This window comes from Eubalaena glacialis, chromosome 14, assembly GCF_028564815.1.
Source record: "Eubalaena glacialis isolate mEubGla1 chromosome 14, mEubGla1.1.hap2.+ XY, whole genome shotgun sequence".
Classification (NCBI taxonomy): Eukaryota; Metazoa; Chordata; class Mammalia; order Artiodactyla; family Balaenidae; genus Eubalaena; species Eubalaena glacialis.
This window is the reverse complement of record NC_083729.1, coordinates 68,815,382-68,835,665: the sequence shown is the minus strand read 5'-3', so window position 1 is coordinate 68,835,665 and position 20,284 is coordinate 68,815,382. Positions and strand designations below refer to the sequence as shown.

General features: G+C 37.6%; 1 protein-coding gene across 2 annotated transcripts in view; it reads left to right on the top strand.

Moving 5' to 3' along the window:
- EVA1A (eva-1 homolog A, regulator of programmed cell death) overlaps positions 1-20,011 on the top strand; it is a 74,567-nt gene extending 54,556 nt beyond the window's left edge. For both annotated transcript variants that reach the window (XM_061211312.1, XM_061211313.1), the window contains exons 2-3: positions 842-1,013; positions 18,957-20,011. In XM_061211312.1, coding sequence (XP_061067295.1) covers positions 968-1,013; positions 18,957-19,330 — 420 coding nt within the window. In that variant the 5' untranslated portion in view covers positions 842-967 and the 3' untranslated portion in view covers positions 19,331-20,011. The remainder of the gene's footprint in view (positions 1-841; positions 1,014-18,956) is intronic.
- The last annotated feature ends 273 nt before the right edge of the window (positions 20,012-20,284 follow it).

The following is a 20,284-nucleotide window of genomic DNA, read 5'->3' as shown; positions in this document are numbered from 1 at the left end:
TTCCCTGTCTTCAGATAGAGTGTCATTGAATAGGAGTCATTAAGATCTCTGCCACTTGAAATCCTCAGCTCTCTGCCAGGGCTTCACTGAATGTACTGGGTAATGATAATGCTGGTTCTGAGCAGCAGCAGCAGCTGGGGAAAGAATGTGCTCCCCCAGCCAGAGGCTGAGCCACTGAATACTGAGATCCCAAGTTCCTGTTCTGAACCCTGGTGATCAGTTCCTTTGATGGGCCATTTGTGGCAGTGCATGTGTGTTTGGTTGGCCCATCACAGTCACAGGTGGAGTCATGGAGCTAGGGGCAGGTAACAGGCTCGAGCTCCCAAGTTCTTGGGGGCATTTTAGAACCACTTTGGGAGTTCTGAAATAGTCAGCTCTGACCCATTGCCAAGAATGCACATTTGGTGATACGTGGGATGAAGCAAACTGATCGAAGTACACAAGTGCCATCAGTACAGGGGAAAGCAGAGCCAGGTGAAAAGCAGGCTGTGGCTTGGGGTTAAAATGCAGTGATTAAAGTGATGATGGACTGCACCTCATAGGCAAACCAGGAAGAATGCAATAAAAAGGATCAAGGAAAGGTGAGGGAGAAGTGTTAAAATGGGAAATTGGGAGGAGATGGGGAAGAGAAAGGAGAAAGGCCAGGAAAAACAGATTTAAGGAGTTGCTGCTTCTTTGAAAGCCAAGAAGCTGTTAGAGCAAAGAGTACAAGATCTCAGATCTTTGCAGCCCCCTGGCTGGGAAGGTTGGACTGGTTTTTGTTCTTGAGCCCAGGCTACCTGGAACACAGCCTCAGGAAATCAGAATGTGTTCTCATCACTCACTTTGTGTTCCCAAACAGAAGAGAAGAGAGGGAGGGTGGCCACCTTGATCCAGCTGAAGCATCTCCAGGAGGCCTTTTCTGGATGTCACATCGAGGCTGCCCTTCTGCTACAACACGGAGCTGGTGATCCCCGAGTTCGTGGACATGGCTTTGCTCAGCAATATCCTAGAGGCCTATTCCTTTGTCTCAGGTAGTTGTTCAGTCTCAGCTGGGCCAGGTCTGAGGCCTGGGGCTGGGTAGAGCCATCTCCTGGGTGGCCATCTCTGGTCTTATGCTCAGGAGAGAAATGCCCCTCATAACAGAGGGGCTCTGTGGTACTGAGTTTTGAGATGAAAAGTTTTCTGGTTTGAAACTTAAGCTTTCTCTAATTTGGCAAATGGGGGGTTCTAAGAGCTTTATCTTGCTGAAAAATGTTTGGTTTCCTTTTGGGCTTGAGTGAATGAAGTAGCCTGGGGCTACTGTTGGCTTCTGTCATTAAGTATTTAACTCTGATATGTAAGGCCAGAATGGAGTATCCTCAGCCTGATTAGTTCTATGCAGTGGTTCTCAGCTCCACCCAGGGTGTGTGTGTGTGTATGTGTGTGTGTGTGTGTGTGTGTGTGTGTGTGTGTGGTCTGTGTTTGGGGGGTTCTGTGAGAAGTTTGATAACCTTCTGGGAGACATGGAGACAGAAAGTATGTGAGTCTGGGATAGTCTGATATTTGCTCCCTCCTTGGTTCAAAGTTGTTTTCTTTTAGAAAGATGGCTGACTTTCTCCTCAAGATCATTTCTTGAGAACAGGTGTTGTTCATATAAAAGGAGTCATTTAAAAATACATGAAAATATACCTCAATAAAGCTGAAATTTAAAAAAAATACATGAAAATGCTGAATAGTTTGAATGACCAAATTGATTTTCTGCTGCTTGAGTGAGTTTTTAAGGTTTTGGTAGTTTGCTTTTCTTTATTTGGCCTTATGTCTCTGTTTGTTGTATAAAAGGAAGGGACTGAGGTTCTGATTAGATTTCCCCTGGGGGACTGGTTTTACTTTCTAGTTCTCTGGTCAGGGTTGATATGTGGTGACCTCAGAGTTCAGGTGCAAAACCTGACATTTCTATTTACAATGGCAAATCTGAGCTAAGGTTGAGGATAAAGGAAGTTCATGGCTTTTTGTTGAGAGAGCATCTTGGATGACGTGCAACCTGATTTTAGAAAGGAGGACTTCTCAGGAGCCTGGCTGGCTCCTCTGTGGTTGGCAAGAGGCAGCATGTAGTCTTCACATGCCTCAAGTCCAGGGTTCTCCCTTTTCAGGTCAGCGAAGGCTCAGGTCATCAGTCAGCTCCTCACCTCCCAAAGGAAGTTCAGTGCCTGGGGCCTCCTTACCTGGGCACCCACACATCAGAGGAATCTCAGTTCTGCTTTTTCTTCTAGGCTATTCTGGAGAGAAAGGACACTGGAGCTGGAAAAGAGATGTTTGAAACTCTGGTATCATGTTTTCATAAGCAATTAAATTGATGATCTCCTCAACTCTATAGTGAAGACACCCCAAAATGAAGTGGGGTGTGGCAGGGAGGGTCTGGAGTTTCCAGACCTCAGATGACACTTGCAAATAAGCTGTTGTAAGAAAATATCTTGGGTGAGAGCAAACAGGCTTCTGGACTTTGGAACTCTACTCAGCACAAGAAGTACCTGGCGGCTTTTCATTTTGGCCAGGATGACCCTGAGTTGTGATCATTGAATGCCCTGGTGTTTACCATGTGTCTTATGATCTTGTTAAGGTGAAAGGGTACATGGCCCTGTTTTTCTCTCCCCTTCAACCTTTTTCCTTCCCACTCCATATTCTGGAATTAAATATTGCTTAGGATGCAGGAAGATAATGCTTCTTTTAAGTAAATACGGGCTGAGATAAAAAGAGAAGGAAAGGAAATGGAAAGTGGAGTGGCTAAAATAAAATGCATTAGATCAAGTAAATAGACTTGGTGGCTAAAAATTCATTCAGAGTGTGATTCAGAACACTGCCTGACTATAAAGGAAATGAATTAAAAAATTTAAAATGTGAAGGTGAATATAACAGCCCCTAACCGCTCCTATTTTCTCCCAGCTTATCAGTTGCCTCATCCACGTGGTCCATCATTTCAGGAACACACTTGCTAATACACATAACTCCCTTATTCCTTTGTCTACTTTCTGATTAAACCAACAGGCAAAAATCCCAACTCTTAAGTAAACCCTTCTTTCTCCCCTTTCTCCCTCTGCACTCAAGTAACCAAACACTGTTACAACTTTGCAGATTGAAACCATTAAGAAATTCATGGAATTTGGCCTTAGCTGAGGTTTTGTAATACTGCATCATTCTTTCTATTTGCTTTTGGATACATCTTGTTCCCATTCTTCACAATACCCACTTCAAACCTTGACCAAGGTATAATTTAAAATATCTGTTTATCAAAATGTACCCGTAGTTGGCAAATGCAAACTAAGAAAAAAAAGTAGCATTAATGAAGAAGGATTAAAGTTAATATATAAAGAGCTCTTACAAATCAACAAAGGGTAAGTGTCCCAAAAGAAAAGTGGACAAAGGATAAGAATCAGCAGTTTGTCAAAGAAAAAATACAGATTACTGGTAAAACATAAGCAGCTCAATGTCTAGCAATTAAACAAATGCAAAATGAAACCAACAGTGAGGTTAACATTTTAATTTTATAAAATTCTCAAATATTTGAGTGATTACATTTATAATTTCAGTTTTGGAGAAAGTGTAGGGAGATGAGTACTTGCACATATTGCTGATGGGATTATAAATTGCTACAGCCTCTCTAGAAAATGATTTGGGAACAAATGTCAAAAGCCTTAAAACCACATATAGCATTTAGCCAGCAATTCCACAACTAGGAATTTATCCTAATGAAATAATTAGGGATACGGGTCAAAATTTTACTGTGAAGACAGTTTATCTCAGAACTGTTTATAATAGTAAAAAAAAAATGTAGGTGAATATTAATTTAAGTAGAAAGATATTTATGATGTGCTGTTAAGTAAACAAAGCCTGTTACCACACAGCATATACAGTATAATCCCATTATGTGTGTATATTCATATGTATATATAACCACATTTTACTAAAAACTATATCTGGATGCTGGGATTGTATGAGTATGTGTCTGTGTATTTTTAATTCTCTTTTGCTTAGATGTATTTATGTGTTCTATACTTCATTGATATTAGTTTTGTAATAAGTAATGTTATTTTATTGAAATTTAAAAATTTGAAATATATATGTGTGTATATAAATAAATAAATGAATGAATATATATATATACATATATATATGTATATATATATATATATAATTACCACTGCCTTCCTCTTTTCTGACTTTAGCTGAGTATCTAAATGACCTGAACGTTACCACTTAGATGTGCCATAAGTGTTTCAAATTGAACCTGGCCTGGAATGGAATATTGTCCCCTTTAAATATGTTTCCTTTTTAAAAATTGAACTATAGTTAATTTACAATGTTGTGTTAGTTTCAAGTATACATCAAAGTGATTCAGATATATATATATATATTATATGTATAATATATGTAATATATGAAAAATATATATTTAAATATATATATTCTTTTACATGTAAAAGAATGTATATATTTTATATATATAAAAAGAATATATATATATATTCTTTTTCAGATTCTTTTCCATTATAGGTTATCACAAGATATTGAGTATAGTTCCCTGTGCTATACAGTAGGACCTTGTTGTTTACCTATTTTATATATAGTAGTGTGTATATGTTCATCCCAAACTCCTCATTTATCCCTCCCCACCTTTCCCCTTTGGTAATAAGTTTGTTTTCTATGTCTGTGAGTCTATTCCTGTTTTGTAAATAAGTTCATTTGTATCATTTTTTTAGATTCCACATATAAGTGATATCATATGATATTTGTCTTTCTCTTTCTGATTTGCTTCACTAGTATGATGATTTCTAGGTCCATCCATGTTGCTGCAAATAGCATCATTTCATTCTTTCTTTATGGCTGAGTAATATCCCATTGTGTATATATATACATATATATATATATGTATATATATATATACCACATCTTTATCCATTCATCTGTCAGTGGACATTTAGGTTGCTTCCATGTCTTGGCTATTGTAAATAGTGCTGCTATGAACATTGGGGTGCATCTATCTTTTTGATTAGAGTTTTCTCCAGATATATGCCCAAGAGTGAGATTGCAGGATCACATGGTAACTATTTTTAGTTTTTTAAGGAACCTCCATAATGTTCTCCATAGTGGCTGTACCAACTAACATTCCCATCAACAGTGTAGGAGGGTTCTTTTTTCTCTCCACACTCTCTCCAGCATTTATTATTTATAGACTTTTTAATGATGGCCATTCTGACTGGTGTGAGGTAATACCTCATTAGAGTTTTGATTTGCACTTCTCTAATAATTAATGATGTGGAGTATCTTTTCATGTGTTTGTTGGCCATCTGTATGTCTTCTTTGGAGAAATGTCTATTTAGGTCTTCTGCCCATTTTTTGATTGGGCTTTTGTTTTTTTGATATTAAGCTGTATGAGCTGTTTGTATATTTTGGAAATTAATCCCTTATCAGTAGCATTGTTTGCAAATTAAATATACTCCTTATTTTGTGTACCATCTAGGGCATCACCTATACTAGAAATATGATTTTTAGCCTTTGATGCATCTTCTTCACTGCCCATATCCAATCACTTACCGTTGGTCCATTTCACCTTTCAATGTCCCTGAAATGCCTCCCTTCTACTTTATTCCCACTGTAACTGAGTTGGTTTAAGCTCATTCATGTTTTTGCCTGCTTTGCCATAATGGCATTTTCTATGGTCTACCAACCTCCAATCTGTGTTTTGTAGTGAAATGATGTTTCTAAAATGTAGGTGTGATGATGCAATCCTTTTTAATTTTTAGAATCTCTTTGTGGATCCTCATTATATCAAGGATAAAATCCAAACACTTTTTTATGGTTTAACAGTTAGAGTTGTTTTCAGCTGCAAATAGTAGAAACCTTCAATTTGGTGTCCTAAACACATAGGAGTTATCTTACCCACATAACAAGAAGTCTGGAGGTAGGTGGTTGCTAGCATTAGCTCAAAAATATAGGAGCCAGATTCTCTGTGATTCTCATGACCTTTCTTTTATGCTTGTCATCTCATGGCTGCAAAATGGCTGCTGTTGCTCTTGCCTTTTGATTCAAGATTGAAAGACAGATGAAAAAGGAAGGAGGTTCCAGTCGACCTCGTCCCATGTTTCATTGGCTAGACCTGTGTCACATGGCCATTTCTAGCTGTAAGAGAAGCTGGAAAAATGAGAATTCTAGCCTTTTCAACTTCCAGACCAATGGTTCATAATCAGGGGTGATTTTGCACAGTAGGGGGATTTCTGCCAATGTCTGGACACATTTTTGGCTATAACAACAGGTGAGGGTTGCTGCTAGTATCATCTAGTGGGTGGAGAAACATACTACAATGCATAGGACAACCCCTATGACAAAGAATTAACTTTTCAAGATGTAGGTCGTGCCAAGGTTTAGAAAACATGCTAGAATAGAGACAAGCAAGAGGGAAGGAACTTAGGGATGGTTTGAGATACTCCAATCTGCAGTTTTTTATGTGGCTTACCAGGGCTTTTATTGTCTAACCTTGACTTCTCCATGCTCTTATTTAATTATAGTCCTCCCTGACCAAGGCCTCACTTCAATTATTCTAAACCACCTGCCTAGCCTTTTCTCATCTCTTTTGCAGTTATTTCCTTATCCAGGAATTCTTCCATTCAGTCTTGGACTGGCTAACTCCTTCCCAGTCTTTAGAACTCTCTCAGTCATCTTCTCCCCTTATTCCCTACTCTGGCTTAGGTGCCCATCCACCTAAGAATCATCCATGTGTTCTCCCTACACGTGTTTGGTTTCCTCTATCTCAGCACTTGGATTGGAGCAGTAAACACTTCTTGTTCTAACTACTTGAAAGCAACCCCTTGGGATCATAATATAACAATTTAAAATGATGATAATAATCTCATTAATAATAATAACCTCATTAATAACTTCTAGGAAGATTGTTAGAAAGATCAAGCTGAATGATTGCTCTTTTTAATTTAATGTTTTGAATTGATAATACATTCTCCAGCCTCACTCTTCCATTCTTTTTAGATTTTTCTTTAAAAATCACCTTCTCAGTGAGATTCCTTTTGGTCACTTTGTCTACCTCCTTCCCTCCCACACACATTTAACATATCTTCCTTCCTATTTTTTCTGTTTTCTCCTTATCACCACCTAACATACCACCTATTTTATTTATTTATCTTGTTTATTATCCATCTCCTTACTAGCTTACTAGAATGTAAACTCCCAAGAGCACAGAGATTTGTGTTTTGTTTATTTACTGCCATATCCTCAGCATCTAGAATAGTGCCTGGCACCTATTAGATGCTCAACAAGTTAGTGAATGAATATTGCTCAGTGATCAAACAATACAAAATGACATGTAGTAAGAAGTCTTACTCCAGTGCTGTCTCCTACTTCTAGTCCCCAAATTTGATCCATACCACGCTTCTCTGCATCTTTCCAGAGTTCTTTGTGCAGATATAAGAAAATATGAGCATACAGTCTCACCTTCCCCACAGTTATACACAGGTAGCATATCCTATATACTGTTTTGTACTTCACGTTTTTCACTGAAGAATGTATTTTGAAAATATTGTATTTAATATCAGTGTATAGAGAGCTTCCTCATTCTTTTAGACAACTACACACTGTTCCATTGTACAGAAGAATCATAGTTTAACCAGTCATGGCCAGTGGGAATGGTTCAAATCTTTTCAAACAGGACAACAAACCTGCAATAAATAACCGTGGCATACATACGTTTTCAAGTGCATTTGTAGAATAAATTCTCAAAAGTAGAATTGCTGGATCAAGTGTATAATAATTATTATTTATGATAAGTATTACCAAATTGGCATTTAAAGAGTTTCACAAATTTACTGCTTATAAGATGTATGAGAAAACCCTGTTATAGTATTTTCAAACTGTTGGATTTTTGACAGTCTGGTAGATAAAAAATAATATCTAAATGTCATTTAATTTTTGTTTCTCTAGGTCATAGGTCAGGAAACTTTTTCTTTAAAGAGCTAGATTGTAAATATTTTCAGCTTTGTAGGCCATACAGTTTCTATTCTAACTCTCAACTCTGTGTTGTAGCATGCAAGCAGACATAGACAAAACATAAATGAATGGGCATGGCTATGTGCCAATAACAAAACAGACAGCTGGCCAGATTTGGCTTGTGAGCCATAGTGTGCCAACCCCTGGTTTCAGCAAGCATCTTTTCATATGTTTAAGAGCCATTACTTTTCTGTGAACTATTAATATTGGGTTGGCAAAAAAGTTCGTTCAGGTTTTTCTGTAAAATGCAATGGAAAAACACGAGTGAACTTTTTGGCCAGCCCGATTTTTTTTTTTTTTTTTGTCCATTTACTTTATTGGTGTCTTTTTTCTTAATGCTCTTTCTAGGTCCTCTTTATATATTAGGTCTCTGTTACATATTTCAAATATTTTTCCCTATTTGTCATTTAACTTTGCTTACAGTAATTTTTTTCATTGAATAAGTTTTGGGGGATGATTTATTTTTTTACTTAACCAATATTCTTTGGATGTTTAACTGCCACTATAGCTGTGCAGGCCATGTAGTATTTAACCAGAATTTGAATCACTTTTCCTATGAGATTGGCATGAGGGAGGTGGTCTCAGCAATGAGGGAGAGTAGACCAACATTACTCAATTAATAGTCACAAATTTGGAGATTTAAGAAAGTATTGTAATTTCTGTTTTCTATTATTATTATTCTATTATTTATATGGGAATCTGGTGAGGGCTGAGAACCTTTATGTCTCTAGGCCAAAGGCACTGTAGACTCACATTAAATTTTTGTGGAATAAAGTAATCATTTATTGACTTATAAAATAAAATAAAAATCCAACAGTTGTAATATCCCCTTTCGGAGAGTTTGGTGAAAGTGGTACTTTTATACACAGCTGTTGGCAAGATAAAGTAATGTACCATTTTTGAACATTCATTTAGCAATTTGTATCAAGAGGTATAAAAATATATACCCTTTTGACATGAAGATTTCTATTCTGAGAATTCATTATAAAAGCAGTAAATGAAACAAACAAGTAAAAAAGGAAGTAGTGTTAAGTACAAAAATGTTCCTTCCATCATTTTTAATAAAAAAGAAATTTGCAACAACCTAAGTATCCAAAGGTAGGAAACTGTTTTTGTAGCCTATGGTGCATTCACTGGGTAGAATACTATGTAACCATTGTTAAGTATGATTGACTGGAAGACTGTGGAGCAATACAGAAAGACATTTACATTATATGAAACGTGTATCCTTGGGGCAAAGAATGAATAGGTGGAGCACAGAGGATTTTTAGGGCAGTGAAAATACTGTGTATGATGGATACATATCATTATACATTTTTTGAAACTGATAGAAGGTACACCACCAAGAGTGAACCCGAATATAAACTCTGGGCTTTGGGTTATTATATGTCTATAAGGTTCATGTGTCAAATATAATAATTGTACCAAATTATACCAAATGTAACAAATGTACCACTCTGCTGGGAGATGTTGATAATGGCAGAAGCTATTGCATGTGTGGGGTTGGGAGGTATATGGGAAATCTCTGTACCTTCCACTTAATTTTGCTGTGAACCTAAAACTGCTCTAAAAATATCATCTTAAAAACAAACAAAAAGTATATCCAGAGAAAAAAATATAAGTTGTATATAAACTGATTATAACCAAGTAAATATAAATTTATATAAGAGAAAGAAAGAACAGAAGAAAATTCGCTTCACTGCACTTCATAGTGTGTAGTTACATTCAGGTTGTAAGATTATGGTGATTTGATAGACTTTTTTCTATTTCCTACTCTTTTAATATTGTACTATTATATATAAATCATTTGTCACATATATATGCATATATCCATACTGGCATATATCTATTTATCCACATATAATAATTGAACTTTTAGAAATTGTGTATTCATGATTTAATTCAATAAATATTTAAGAGATAGGCACCGTGAGCAAAGCACTGGCTGGATGCTGTGGAAATCCAAAGTGAATCATATGGATTCTCTTCTCAAATTTCTCGCTGTTGTATGGGGAATATAGTGGTTACATAACTGATTATAATACAACTATATAAAGTGTGCTTAGATTGGAGGAGCTAATTACACTCCTCCCTTCCATACTCAAGGAGCCAGAAAAGCATCAGAATACAGTATCAACTTGCCCAATAAATAAGCCAGATCAGATAATGTGTCAAGGCCTTCTACCTAGCTGCCCTTGAGTCCTGGGCTATAGGACTGCAGGTCTTTCCCACTGCAGGTAAAGAAAAGTGAGTAGGGTGGATTAGGATGAGGTGGAATAATGAAAGGCCTCTTCTGGGATGTTTGTTGCCTGGGGGCAGGAGAGGGGGAGTAGGAGAAGAGAGGGGAAGCTGAAAGAAGTGAAAGCAAAAGAAGAACCAGCACCAGAAGGAAGGAGCACCAGAGCCAGCCTAGTGGGCACAGTGATTCTCCAATACTCCTTGCTGGGGAAGAAAAAATCAGAGCTGGAAAGAGAAGGAAGGAAGCTTTCTCCAGCATTTCAGAGAAGGCAGAAGTGTTAATGGGAGTCTTTGTTTTTCTATAGGGAGGGGCAGAATCCCATAAAGAGACATCCTCACAGTGCCTTAAGAATTCAGAGAAGAGTTTGTGCTGAATACTCCCTGATTCTACACAAGCCACACTGTTCTCTTTAAAGCCTCTTTTTAAAACCTTTTCTTTTCCACTCAAAGGATTGCAAGCTGTAGGGCCAAGAAGAAAGTCCATGCAGGGAAAAGATTACATTTGCACAGACCTCAGCTGAACTGGCCTGGACTGGTGTTACTGTTCTCTCCTACTGAGTCTGTTGGGCATGATCTGACTTCCAAGGGTGCAAATGAAATTAGCCCCAGGACCTCCCCATAGGGTCTCTTCCTGCCAATGAAAACAATGACCCTGCAGGAAGCAAGATATAGCAATACATTTATTTTTATTTATTGAGGGAAAACTACCATCAATAGCCCTCTCTATTCTGCTTCTTGGTTCAATTAACAGCTATCTGGATCTCCTCAAGACGAGGGTAGATTATTGCCTAAGAGGAAGTGACCTGGAACAGAGAGAGAAAAAGCAACCACAATAGAACTACAGTTTGATTTTTGTAGAAGAATGATGAAGAGAAACAACACAAATTATATCAGCTGTGAAAATCAGTCCTGAGTCACCTGCTCAGGATCCAGTGAGACTCAGTAAAAACTCCTTGCCCTCTCTGGTTGCTTTTACTGGGTTTCTCTGGAAATCCGTGTCTGAGACAATTGTAGGCAATAAAAGATGTTTTCTGATCTGGGAAGTAAGACAGGACAGGATGGACTAGTTACGCTAGAGGGAGAATAGTGGTTTCCAACATTCAGTTCAGTAACCATCTTCAAGTTAACCTATGTTATAGGTGGGGTGAGGGCAGGTTGTGAAAGAGAGACATTAACTCACAGGGAAGGGAGGATGGGATGAGAAAAGAAAGGAAGGGAATAAGGGAGAGAAGGAAAGAGGGAGGAAAACAGATAGATGGGTAGAGGAATGAGAGAGAAGGAGGGAGGGAAGGGAAGGGGGAGAGAGAGAGAGAAAGGAGGGAAGGAAGGAAGGAAGGAAGGGAGAGAGGGAGGGAGGAAGGAAGGAAGGGGAAAGAGGGGAAGAAAATAAATAGAGTGAGAGTAAGTTGTCAGTTATTGCAAGGATCTGGGGTAATCCCTTTATGCTTTTCATCTGTAATATCTTTACCACAATTCATCAGAGTTGGTAGTGTTATCGTTGTTTAAAAGAAGAGTCTGAGATGAGGCTTCAAATACAGGTCTGCCTGATGGTTTTCCACCCTGATAAAAGCATGGATTTGTACATCTTTTCTAGAAAGCCTTTTCAGATTCCCATATTTGAACTTAGCTTTTCCACTCACCTTTGCATTTCCAGAAATCCTTCTTCATGTTTCTATAGTTGCACTTCCCTTTGGTACTGCAACGGATAAGGTCATCTTCCCTGCTGGGCTGTTAAGCTCCTCAAGGCAAAGAGTTCAGTCAATCCTCTCAGTGTTTGCTAATGTCAGTTTGCTTGATATTGGCTGGACAGAGTTCAGTTTCAGCCTCCTTCTCTCTCCCTTTCTTTCTTTTCTTCCCTCCCTCCCTCCTTTCTTTCTCTCTTTCTTTCTTTCTTTCTTTTTCTCTCTTTCTCTCTTTCTTTCTCTTTCTTTCTTTCTTTCTTTCTTTCTTTCTTTCTTTCTTTCTTTCTTTCTTTCTTTCTTTCTTTCTTTCTTTCTTTCTTTCTTTCTTTCTTTCTTTCTTTCTTTCTTTCTTTCTTTCTTTCTTTCCTTCTTTCCTTCCTTCCCTTCCTTCCTTCCTTTCTTTCTTTCTCTTTCTTTCGTTCTTTCTTTTTCTTTCTTTCTCCCTTCCCTTCTCTCCCTCCTTCCCTTCCTTTCTTTCTTTAAATAAGATATAATTTGACATAGAACATTGTATAGATTTAAGGTGAGAATGCGTTGCTTTGATACATTTCTGTATTGCAGTATGATCACCATTGTAGCATTAGCTAACACCTCTTTCATGTCACATAATTACTATCTTCTTTTTTTGTGGTGAGAACAATTAAGATCTAGTGTCTTAGCAACTTTGAAGTCTATAATACAATATTGTTGTCTATAATGACTATGCTGTGCATTAGGTCTCCAGGACTTATTTATCTACTAGTTGCTAACGTGTACCTTTAAACAACATATTCCCAGTTCCCCCACCCCACAGCCCCTGGTAACCAGTGTTCTACTCTGTTTTTATGAGTTCAATTTTTTTAGATTCCTCATGTTACTGATATCATATATTATTTGTCTTTGTCTGACTTATTTCATTTTAGCATAATGCCCTTGAGGTCCATCCATGTTATAAATGGCAGGATCTCCTTCTTTTTTATGGCTGAATAATACTATAATATATATCACATTTTCTTTATCCGTTCATCTTTTGATAGATACTTAGGTTGTTTCCATAATTCGGTTATTGTGAATAATACTGCCATAAACATGGGAATGCAGCTATCTCTTTAAGATGGTGAAGTCATCTCCTGTTTCCTTGATCATCCCAATAGATGCAGAAAAAGCATTTGACAAAATACAACTTTCTTTAATGATAAACCCTCAACAAATTGGGTATAAAAAGAATATATCACAGTATAATAAAGGCAATATATTACAAGCCCACAGCTAACAGCATACTAATTGGTGAAAGATGAAAGTTTTTGATCAACAAAGCCTCCACCATTTTACTGACCCCTTTACATTTTTGATGTCACAATTTACCTCTTTTTATATTGTGTATTCTTTAACAGACTATAGTGGGTTTAGTTATTTTTAGTACCCTTTTCCTTTAACCTTTATACTGCAGTTAAGTGGTTAACACAGCATCATAGTACAGAATTAGAGTTTTCTAAATCTGAAACTGTATATTTACTGTATATTTACTTTTCCCAGTGTGTTGTATACTTTAATATGTTTTCATGTCACTAATTAGCATATTTTCTCCTTCATATCTGAAGGATAATTTTGCCAGGTAAAGTATTCTTGGCTGGCAATTTTTTTTTCAACAATTTGAATAGGTAATTCCACTCTCTCCTGGCCTGTAGCGTTTCTGCTGATAAATCCTCTAATAGCCTAATGAAGGTTCCTTTGTAAGTTTATTATCTTTCTTCCTCTGGCGTTTTAAGGATTCTCTCCTTTTCTTTGATTTTTGACAATTTCATTATAATGTTCTTGGTAGTCTTTTGCATTGAAATAGTAGGATGATATATTAGTTTCATAAACTTGGATGTCTAAGACTCTCCCTAGGTTTGTGAAGTTCTCAGCTAGCGTTTCCTCAAATAAACTTTCTGCCCCTCTCTTCTCCTTCTGGAACTCCAGTTATGCTATATATTTGTATGTTTGATTGAATCCCATAGATCATGTACACTTTCTCCCTTCTTTTTCATTCTTTTTTCTCTGTTCACTTCTGATTGGGTTACTTCAAAATTACTGTCTTCTTGGTTGCTTATTTTGTCTTCCATTTGATCTACCCTGCTACAGATTCTCTCTGTTTCATTTTTCATTTTAATCATCAAATTCTTCAGCTCCAGAACTTCTGTTTGGTTCTTTTTTATGGTTTTTAACTTTTTGCTAAATTTCTCACTTTGTACATGTATTTTTTTCCTGATTTTATTGAATTGTCTTCTGTGTTTCTTGTAGCTCACTGTTTCCTCAAAACAGCTATTTTGAATTCTTTATCAGCTAGATTATAAGATTTTTTGCTTTTGAGTTCAGTTATTGAAGGATTATTATCTTTTGGTGATGATGTGTTTTCTTGATTCTTCCTCTTTCTTGTAGTTCAGACACCTCCTCAAATCTTTACTAGTTGCTTTCAGATAGGGTATACTGTTTGTTGATCCTGTTCTATCTGGGGTTCTCTCTGACCTTGTATTTATACACCTGCTCTGTACTTCTTGCTCCCTCTTGTGGCAGAATTCTTAAGCTTTTATGTCTTCTGTGGTTCTTACAACTCACCTGGCTGGCTGCTAGAAATCTCTCTTGTTTTTCAGAAGGTAGCACTACAGCTCAAGTTTGTGTTTTCTCTCTTGCCCACAGATCCTGGTCTGTTTTTCTGATAGCACTCCATTCACCCTGCTCACTCCTGCTGCCAATCTCTGAGTGCAAACAAGGAGCCACCACAGAGTGAGGGGAGGTGTGGGTTTAGTACTTGGGGCATTGGGGGTAACCACCAGCTGGTGGAGATATCCTTGGCTGAGGTTCTCCCAGGGGCTCTTGAGTGGACTTCCTGCTGAAGCCCTGAGCACAGACAGCAGGAACCATGCCCCTTTAATGCCTTTTTATGTTCTTATTAGCCTTTTCTGATCTTCTCCCTTCCCCCAGTCATGGAGGTCCTGCTTCCAGTACTCCTAGTGTTGCTGGAGAAAAATGGGTTTCTCTTGCAGCATCCAGCATAGCTGGGGTAGCCGGGCACTCACACTGTACTCTCCTTTTCACCTGTGGAGAGGTCACCACGGGATAGTTCAGTCTGTTATTGTGTCAACTTGTGAGGAGTGGCAAAGCTGAAAAAGTTCCTCTTTCCCTCTCCGCTGCATTCAAACTCGTGTGTGTGTGTGTGTGTGTGTGTGTACGTGTGTGTTTTTCCCTCCAGTCGTGTGCTCTAATCACCTCCAGGGGGCTGGAATTTTACAAATTCTCTCTCATCTGTGGGTATTTGCCCAAGTCAGCACTCTCCAGGTTTTCCCCAATCATGGCTGGTAGTTGTTGAGGCAGGTTTGCTCGCTCTGCTGATTCTGCAGCCCAAACCAAGGTTTGTCTGTCTATTACCAGATGAACAGGTAAGCAAGACTTCTCCCTGGTCCCTTAGCATATGATATTAGATCACACAATTCCCACGGAGGCACTGTGGTTTATGGATAGATACCTCATTAGTTGTACAAAAAGTAAGGATGTCTTACACTACCATGATGTTAATGTCAGTCCCTTTTTACTATGTTTCATTGTTTGTTGACTACTCTTATGTTGATTATTCATGGTTTCTTTTTTCTTCTTTAAACAGTTTTTATTTCACGTCGTCCCTTTTTGTATTCAATCATATGCATACATTTCTTCCCTTGCAGTAAACATTGGACTATTCGTGTTTTCTATTTTCTTCTCTATTCTTTTCTTTGTACCTATACTTTGTATCTATTTTACTCACATCACTGTCATTTCAGTGGAGGTTTCAGAGAGAAGGAGGGATCATAAACACATGTGTTCAGTATGCTGTGTTCAGACTGATAGAACCTTTTTTGGGTACAATTTGAAATGTATAAAACCTGAAAATGCCTAAGCCCTTTGATACAGCTGTTCTGTTTCTAGATTAACTAACCTGTAAAAATAATTCTGCAATGTATAGATATATACAAGGACAAAAAGATACTAACTTTAGCATTGATTGTAATAGTGAAAAATAGGAAACAATTTATATGCTATCAACAAGGAAAAAGTTAAACTTTGATGTCTATACTACAGAAAAATATGCAGCAGTCAAAAAGAATACTATTGACATATGTTGAAATCTCTCTAAGGAATATTCTTGAATTTAAAAAGCAAATATAAATCATATATGATTCCACTTATATTCTTTAAAAACCACAAAACAATATATACATTTTGATTCATACTTACAAGTGAATATAGATTATGGATCTAATTTGCTGATGTCAATCTTGGGTCTGGTCAGATTGACCATGCCCTTTGACTCAAGGCAAGGCATGTCCCAGTGCTCTCACATGTAGAAAGTGAGAGCTCTTCACTCAGAGGCTCTCATTCTGTTGAACACATCGTACAGAGATCATCACTGGGCCCACTAAGTATATTACTCATCAGCAGAATGATTATTTTCTTCTCTCACCAAGAAAGGGCTTAAATTACTCCCCCACAAATTAACCTGATGAGGGCATGCAAAAATGCCCACACTGGCTTTCAATCTGTGATTGTATAAGTTATCTATTGCTGCACAGCAAATTACAGATCTTCCTCAACTTACCCATTGTAAATTGAAAATATCATAAGTCAAAAATGCATTTTTAAAAATTTTTTTATCTTGTATTGGACTATAGTTGATTTACAATGTTGTATTAGATTCAGGTGTACAGCAAAGTGATTCAGTTATATGTATACATATATCTATCCTTTTTCAAATTCTTTTCCCATTTAGGTTATTGTGGAATATTAACCAGAGTTCCCTGTGCTCTACAGGAGGTCCTAGTTGGTTACCTATTTTAAATATAGTAGTTTGTATATGTCATTCCCACACTTCCAATTTATCCCTCCCCTCCACATTTCCCCTTTAGTAACCATAAGTTTTTTTCTAAGTCTGTGAGTCTGTTTCTGTTTTGTAAATAAGCTCATTTGTATTGTATTTTTTTGCTTCTACATATAAGTGATATCATATGATATTTGCCTTTTCTCTGTCTGACTTACTTTACTTAATATGATAATCTCCAGGTCCATCCATATTGCTGCAAATGACATTATTTCATTCTCTGTATTGATTGAGTAATATTCCATTGTGTGTGTGTGTGTATATATATATATATATATATATATATATATATATATATATATATATATATATCTCCATTCATCTGTCAATGGACATGTAGGTTGCTTCCAAGTCTTGGCTATTATAAACAGCACTGCAATGAACATTGGGGCACATGTATCATTTTGAACCATGGTTTTCTCCAGATACATGCCCAGGAGTGGGATTGCTGGTTCATTGGTAGCTCTATTTTTAGTTTTTTAAGGAACTTCCATACTGTTCTCCATAGTAGCTGTACCAATTTACATTCCCACCAACAGTGTAGGAGGGTTCCCTTTTCTCCACACCCTTTCCAGCATTTATTGTTTGCAGACATTTTGATGATGGCCATTCTGACTGGTGTGAGGTGATATCTCAATGTAATTATATCTCTAATAATTAGTGATGTTGAGCATCTTTTCATGTGCCTCTTGGCCATCTGAAGGTCTTCTTTGGAGAAATGTCTCATTTAGGTCTTCTACCCATTGTTTGATTGGGTTTTTTTTTTTTTTTTGATATTGACAAAAATGCATTTAATACACCTAACCTGTGGAACATCATAGCTTAGCCTAACCTACCTCAAATGTGTTCAGAACACTTACATTAATCTGTAGTTGGGCAAAATCATCTAACACAAAGCCTATTTTATAATAAAGTGTTTAATATCTCATGTAATTTATTGACTACTGTACTGAAAGTGAAAAACTGAATGGTCGTCTACATTCAGAATGGCTGTAAGTGATCATGTGGCTGACTGGGAGTACAGCTCACTGCTGCTGCCCAGCATCAGGAGAGAGTATTGTACTGCATATTGATAGTGCAGGGAAAGATCAAAATTTAAAATTAGAAGTACAATTTCTACTTGAGTGCATATTGCTTTCACTCCATTGTAAAGTTAAAAAATCATAAGTCTAGCCATTGCAATTCAGGGACCATCTGTACATCAAAACAAACATATGAATTATCTCTCTGTTTCTGTAAGTCAGGAATCTGGGATTGGCATAGCTGGGTTCTCTGGTTCAAGGTGTCTCACAAGGCTGCTGCATGGCCAGGGTTGTGGCCACCTCAATGTTCCACCAGGGGATGATTCACTTCAAAATTTTAAATTCCAGTAAAATAACATTATTTATTACAAAAGTTATGTCAATGAGAATAGAATACTTAAAAATACAGCTAAGCAAAATAAACTTTAAACTACACAAAACATATTCATACACTTCCAAGCTTTGAAGGCTGTTAGAGGCCACCCTTAGTTCCTTGCTATACAGGCCTCTCTGTAGTACAGATCATAGCATGGGAACTGACTGCATCAGAGCAAGCAAGTGAGTATGTTGAGAGAGAGAGCATGAGGAAGTTGGAAGTCAGTCTTAGGTTACCTGATCTTGAGTCATCCATCACTTTTGTTAGAAGTAAGTCACTAGGTCCAGCGCACAATGTCCAGCCCTTGGAGGGAAGGGCTTGCGTAAGAGTATGAATACCAAGAGGTGGGGGGTCATCTCAGAAGTTACCTACAACTATGATTAAAAGGTAATTCAAGGGGTTGCAGGAGCAAATTCAGAAACAGATTTTTCTGATATAAGCAAATGGCACAGTTACTTGCTTCTAGTAAATGCTAAATAATATTTTTTCTTTTTTTTTTAACTTTTCATTTTGAAATAATTTTGAAGTTAAGTTACAGGAATAGTAAGAGAATTCCATACACTCTTTACCCACATTCACCATTTGTTGAAAATTATATTTTGAAAACATTATGCAATTTGTCACATGGAAAGGCAATATTTGTAACCATCAAAGCTTTGAGGTCTGGTGAGAGGCGTGCATCCTGTGCTGGAGTCATATTTGCTCTCTGCATATATAGTTGTCATCTCTCAAATGTTCTCTTCTTCCTCCTCCTCCAGAAAATACTGAGCGAGCAGCTCTGTACTTTGTCTCTGGTGTGTGCATCGGGCTGGTCCTCACCGTAGCTGCCTTGGTGATGAGGATCTCTTGCCACACAGACTGCCGGCAGCATCCCCAGAAGAAGTTCCTGCAGGACCAAGAAAGCAGCAGCAACAGCAGCGACAGCGAGGATGGCAGCTCCTACGCGGCATCCGACATCTCAGTCAGGAGACATCGTCGCTACGAGAGGACTTTGAACAAGAACGTTTTCAGCTCAGCGGAGGAGCTGGAGCGCGCCCAGCGGCTAGAGGAGCGGGAACGCATCATCAGGGAGATTTGGATGAATGGCCAGCCCGAGGTTCCTGGCACCAGGAGCCTGAACCGCTACTACTAGGGGCAGGAGCAGGAATCCACACCCCGCTGTTAGCCGCCTGGTAGAGAAAGGGTCCTGCAAGGAGGGCGGGCACAAAGAGTTGAACGCAGCTCTGCTAATGTTATGGTGGCAGAGATAAGCAGGACATTCCCATTTTCTAGCCAGGAGGACTGATTTCTCCCTTTTGACTAAATTTATGGAGAAGTAGAAAAACCAAGTTGGTTCATCAACTTTTCCAGGTCTTGGAATGGTGCTGAAAACCCTCTCCAGCAATGTGGATGGAGATTAGAGAAATGGATCTTGTGGTTTCTCTTGATTTCTGAGGATCTCAGAAGTTTCTGCAGACTTCATTGCTATGTGTTATTTCTTTACAAAAGGAAATATTATTACAGCCTGAGGGCTAGGAAGAGCAGGGTTAACTTAACCCAGTAAATGCAACTTTCTAAATGACTCCATGCTATGGAGGTGATTTTGATCCAGATAGCATGATCAATGCTTATTGTTTAAGGTCTATTCTTTCAATCTTGTGTTGCAATGACAACCTCAGGGATTAAAATCCTATTTTTTATTACAGTTCCCACTTCACTCATGAAAATGAATAATGTATTATAGGAGATGTGTCAGTGAACTAGAAAAATGTCAATAACCTCAAAGGATGAAGCGTTTTATTTTAAATAGCTTATAAAGAATATATTAACATGCAATTAATGCTACATGCATTTGAAAATGCAGCACAAGAATAAAAGCTGTGTTTTCCCCCCTTTTGGAGAGAAGAAAATTTTGTTATGACTCTAGATAATCATGATTTTAAGCAATTTGTTTTTAAAAAAACCTGTTTGGATTTCTAATAAAAGAATAGGAATGGGAGGTAAGGAATAAAGCCAAAATTAAGTTGGGATAAAAAATAAATGTTACATAAGATCTTTTTTTGTTTTATGTTTATTTCTGTGGTTACACTTACCCTAAACAGCAGCC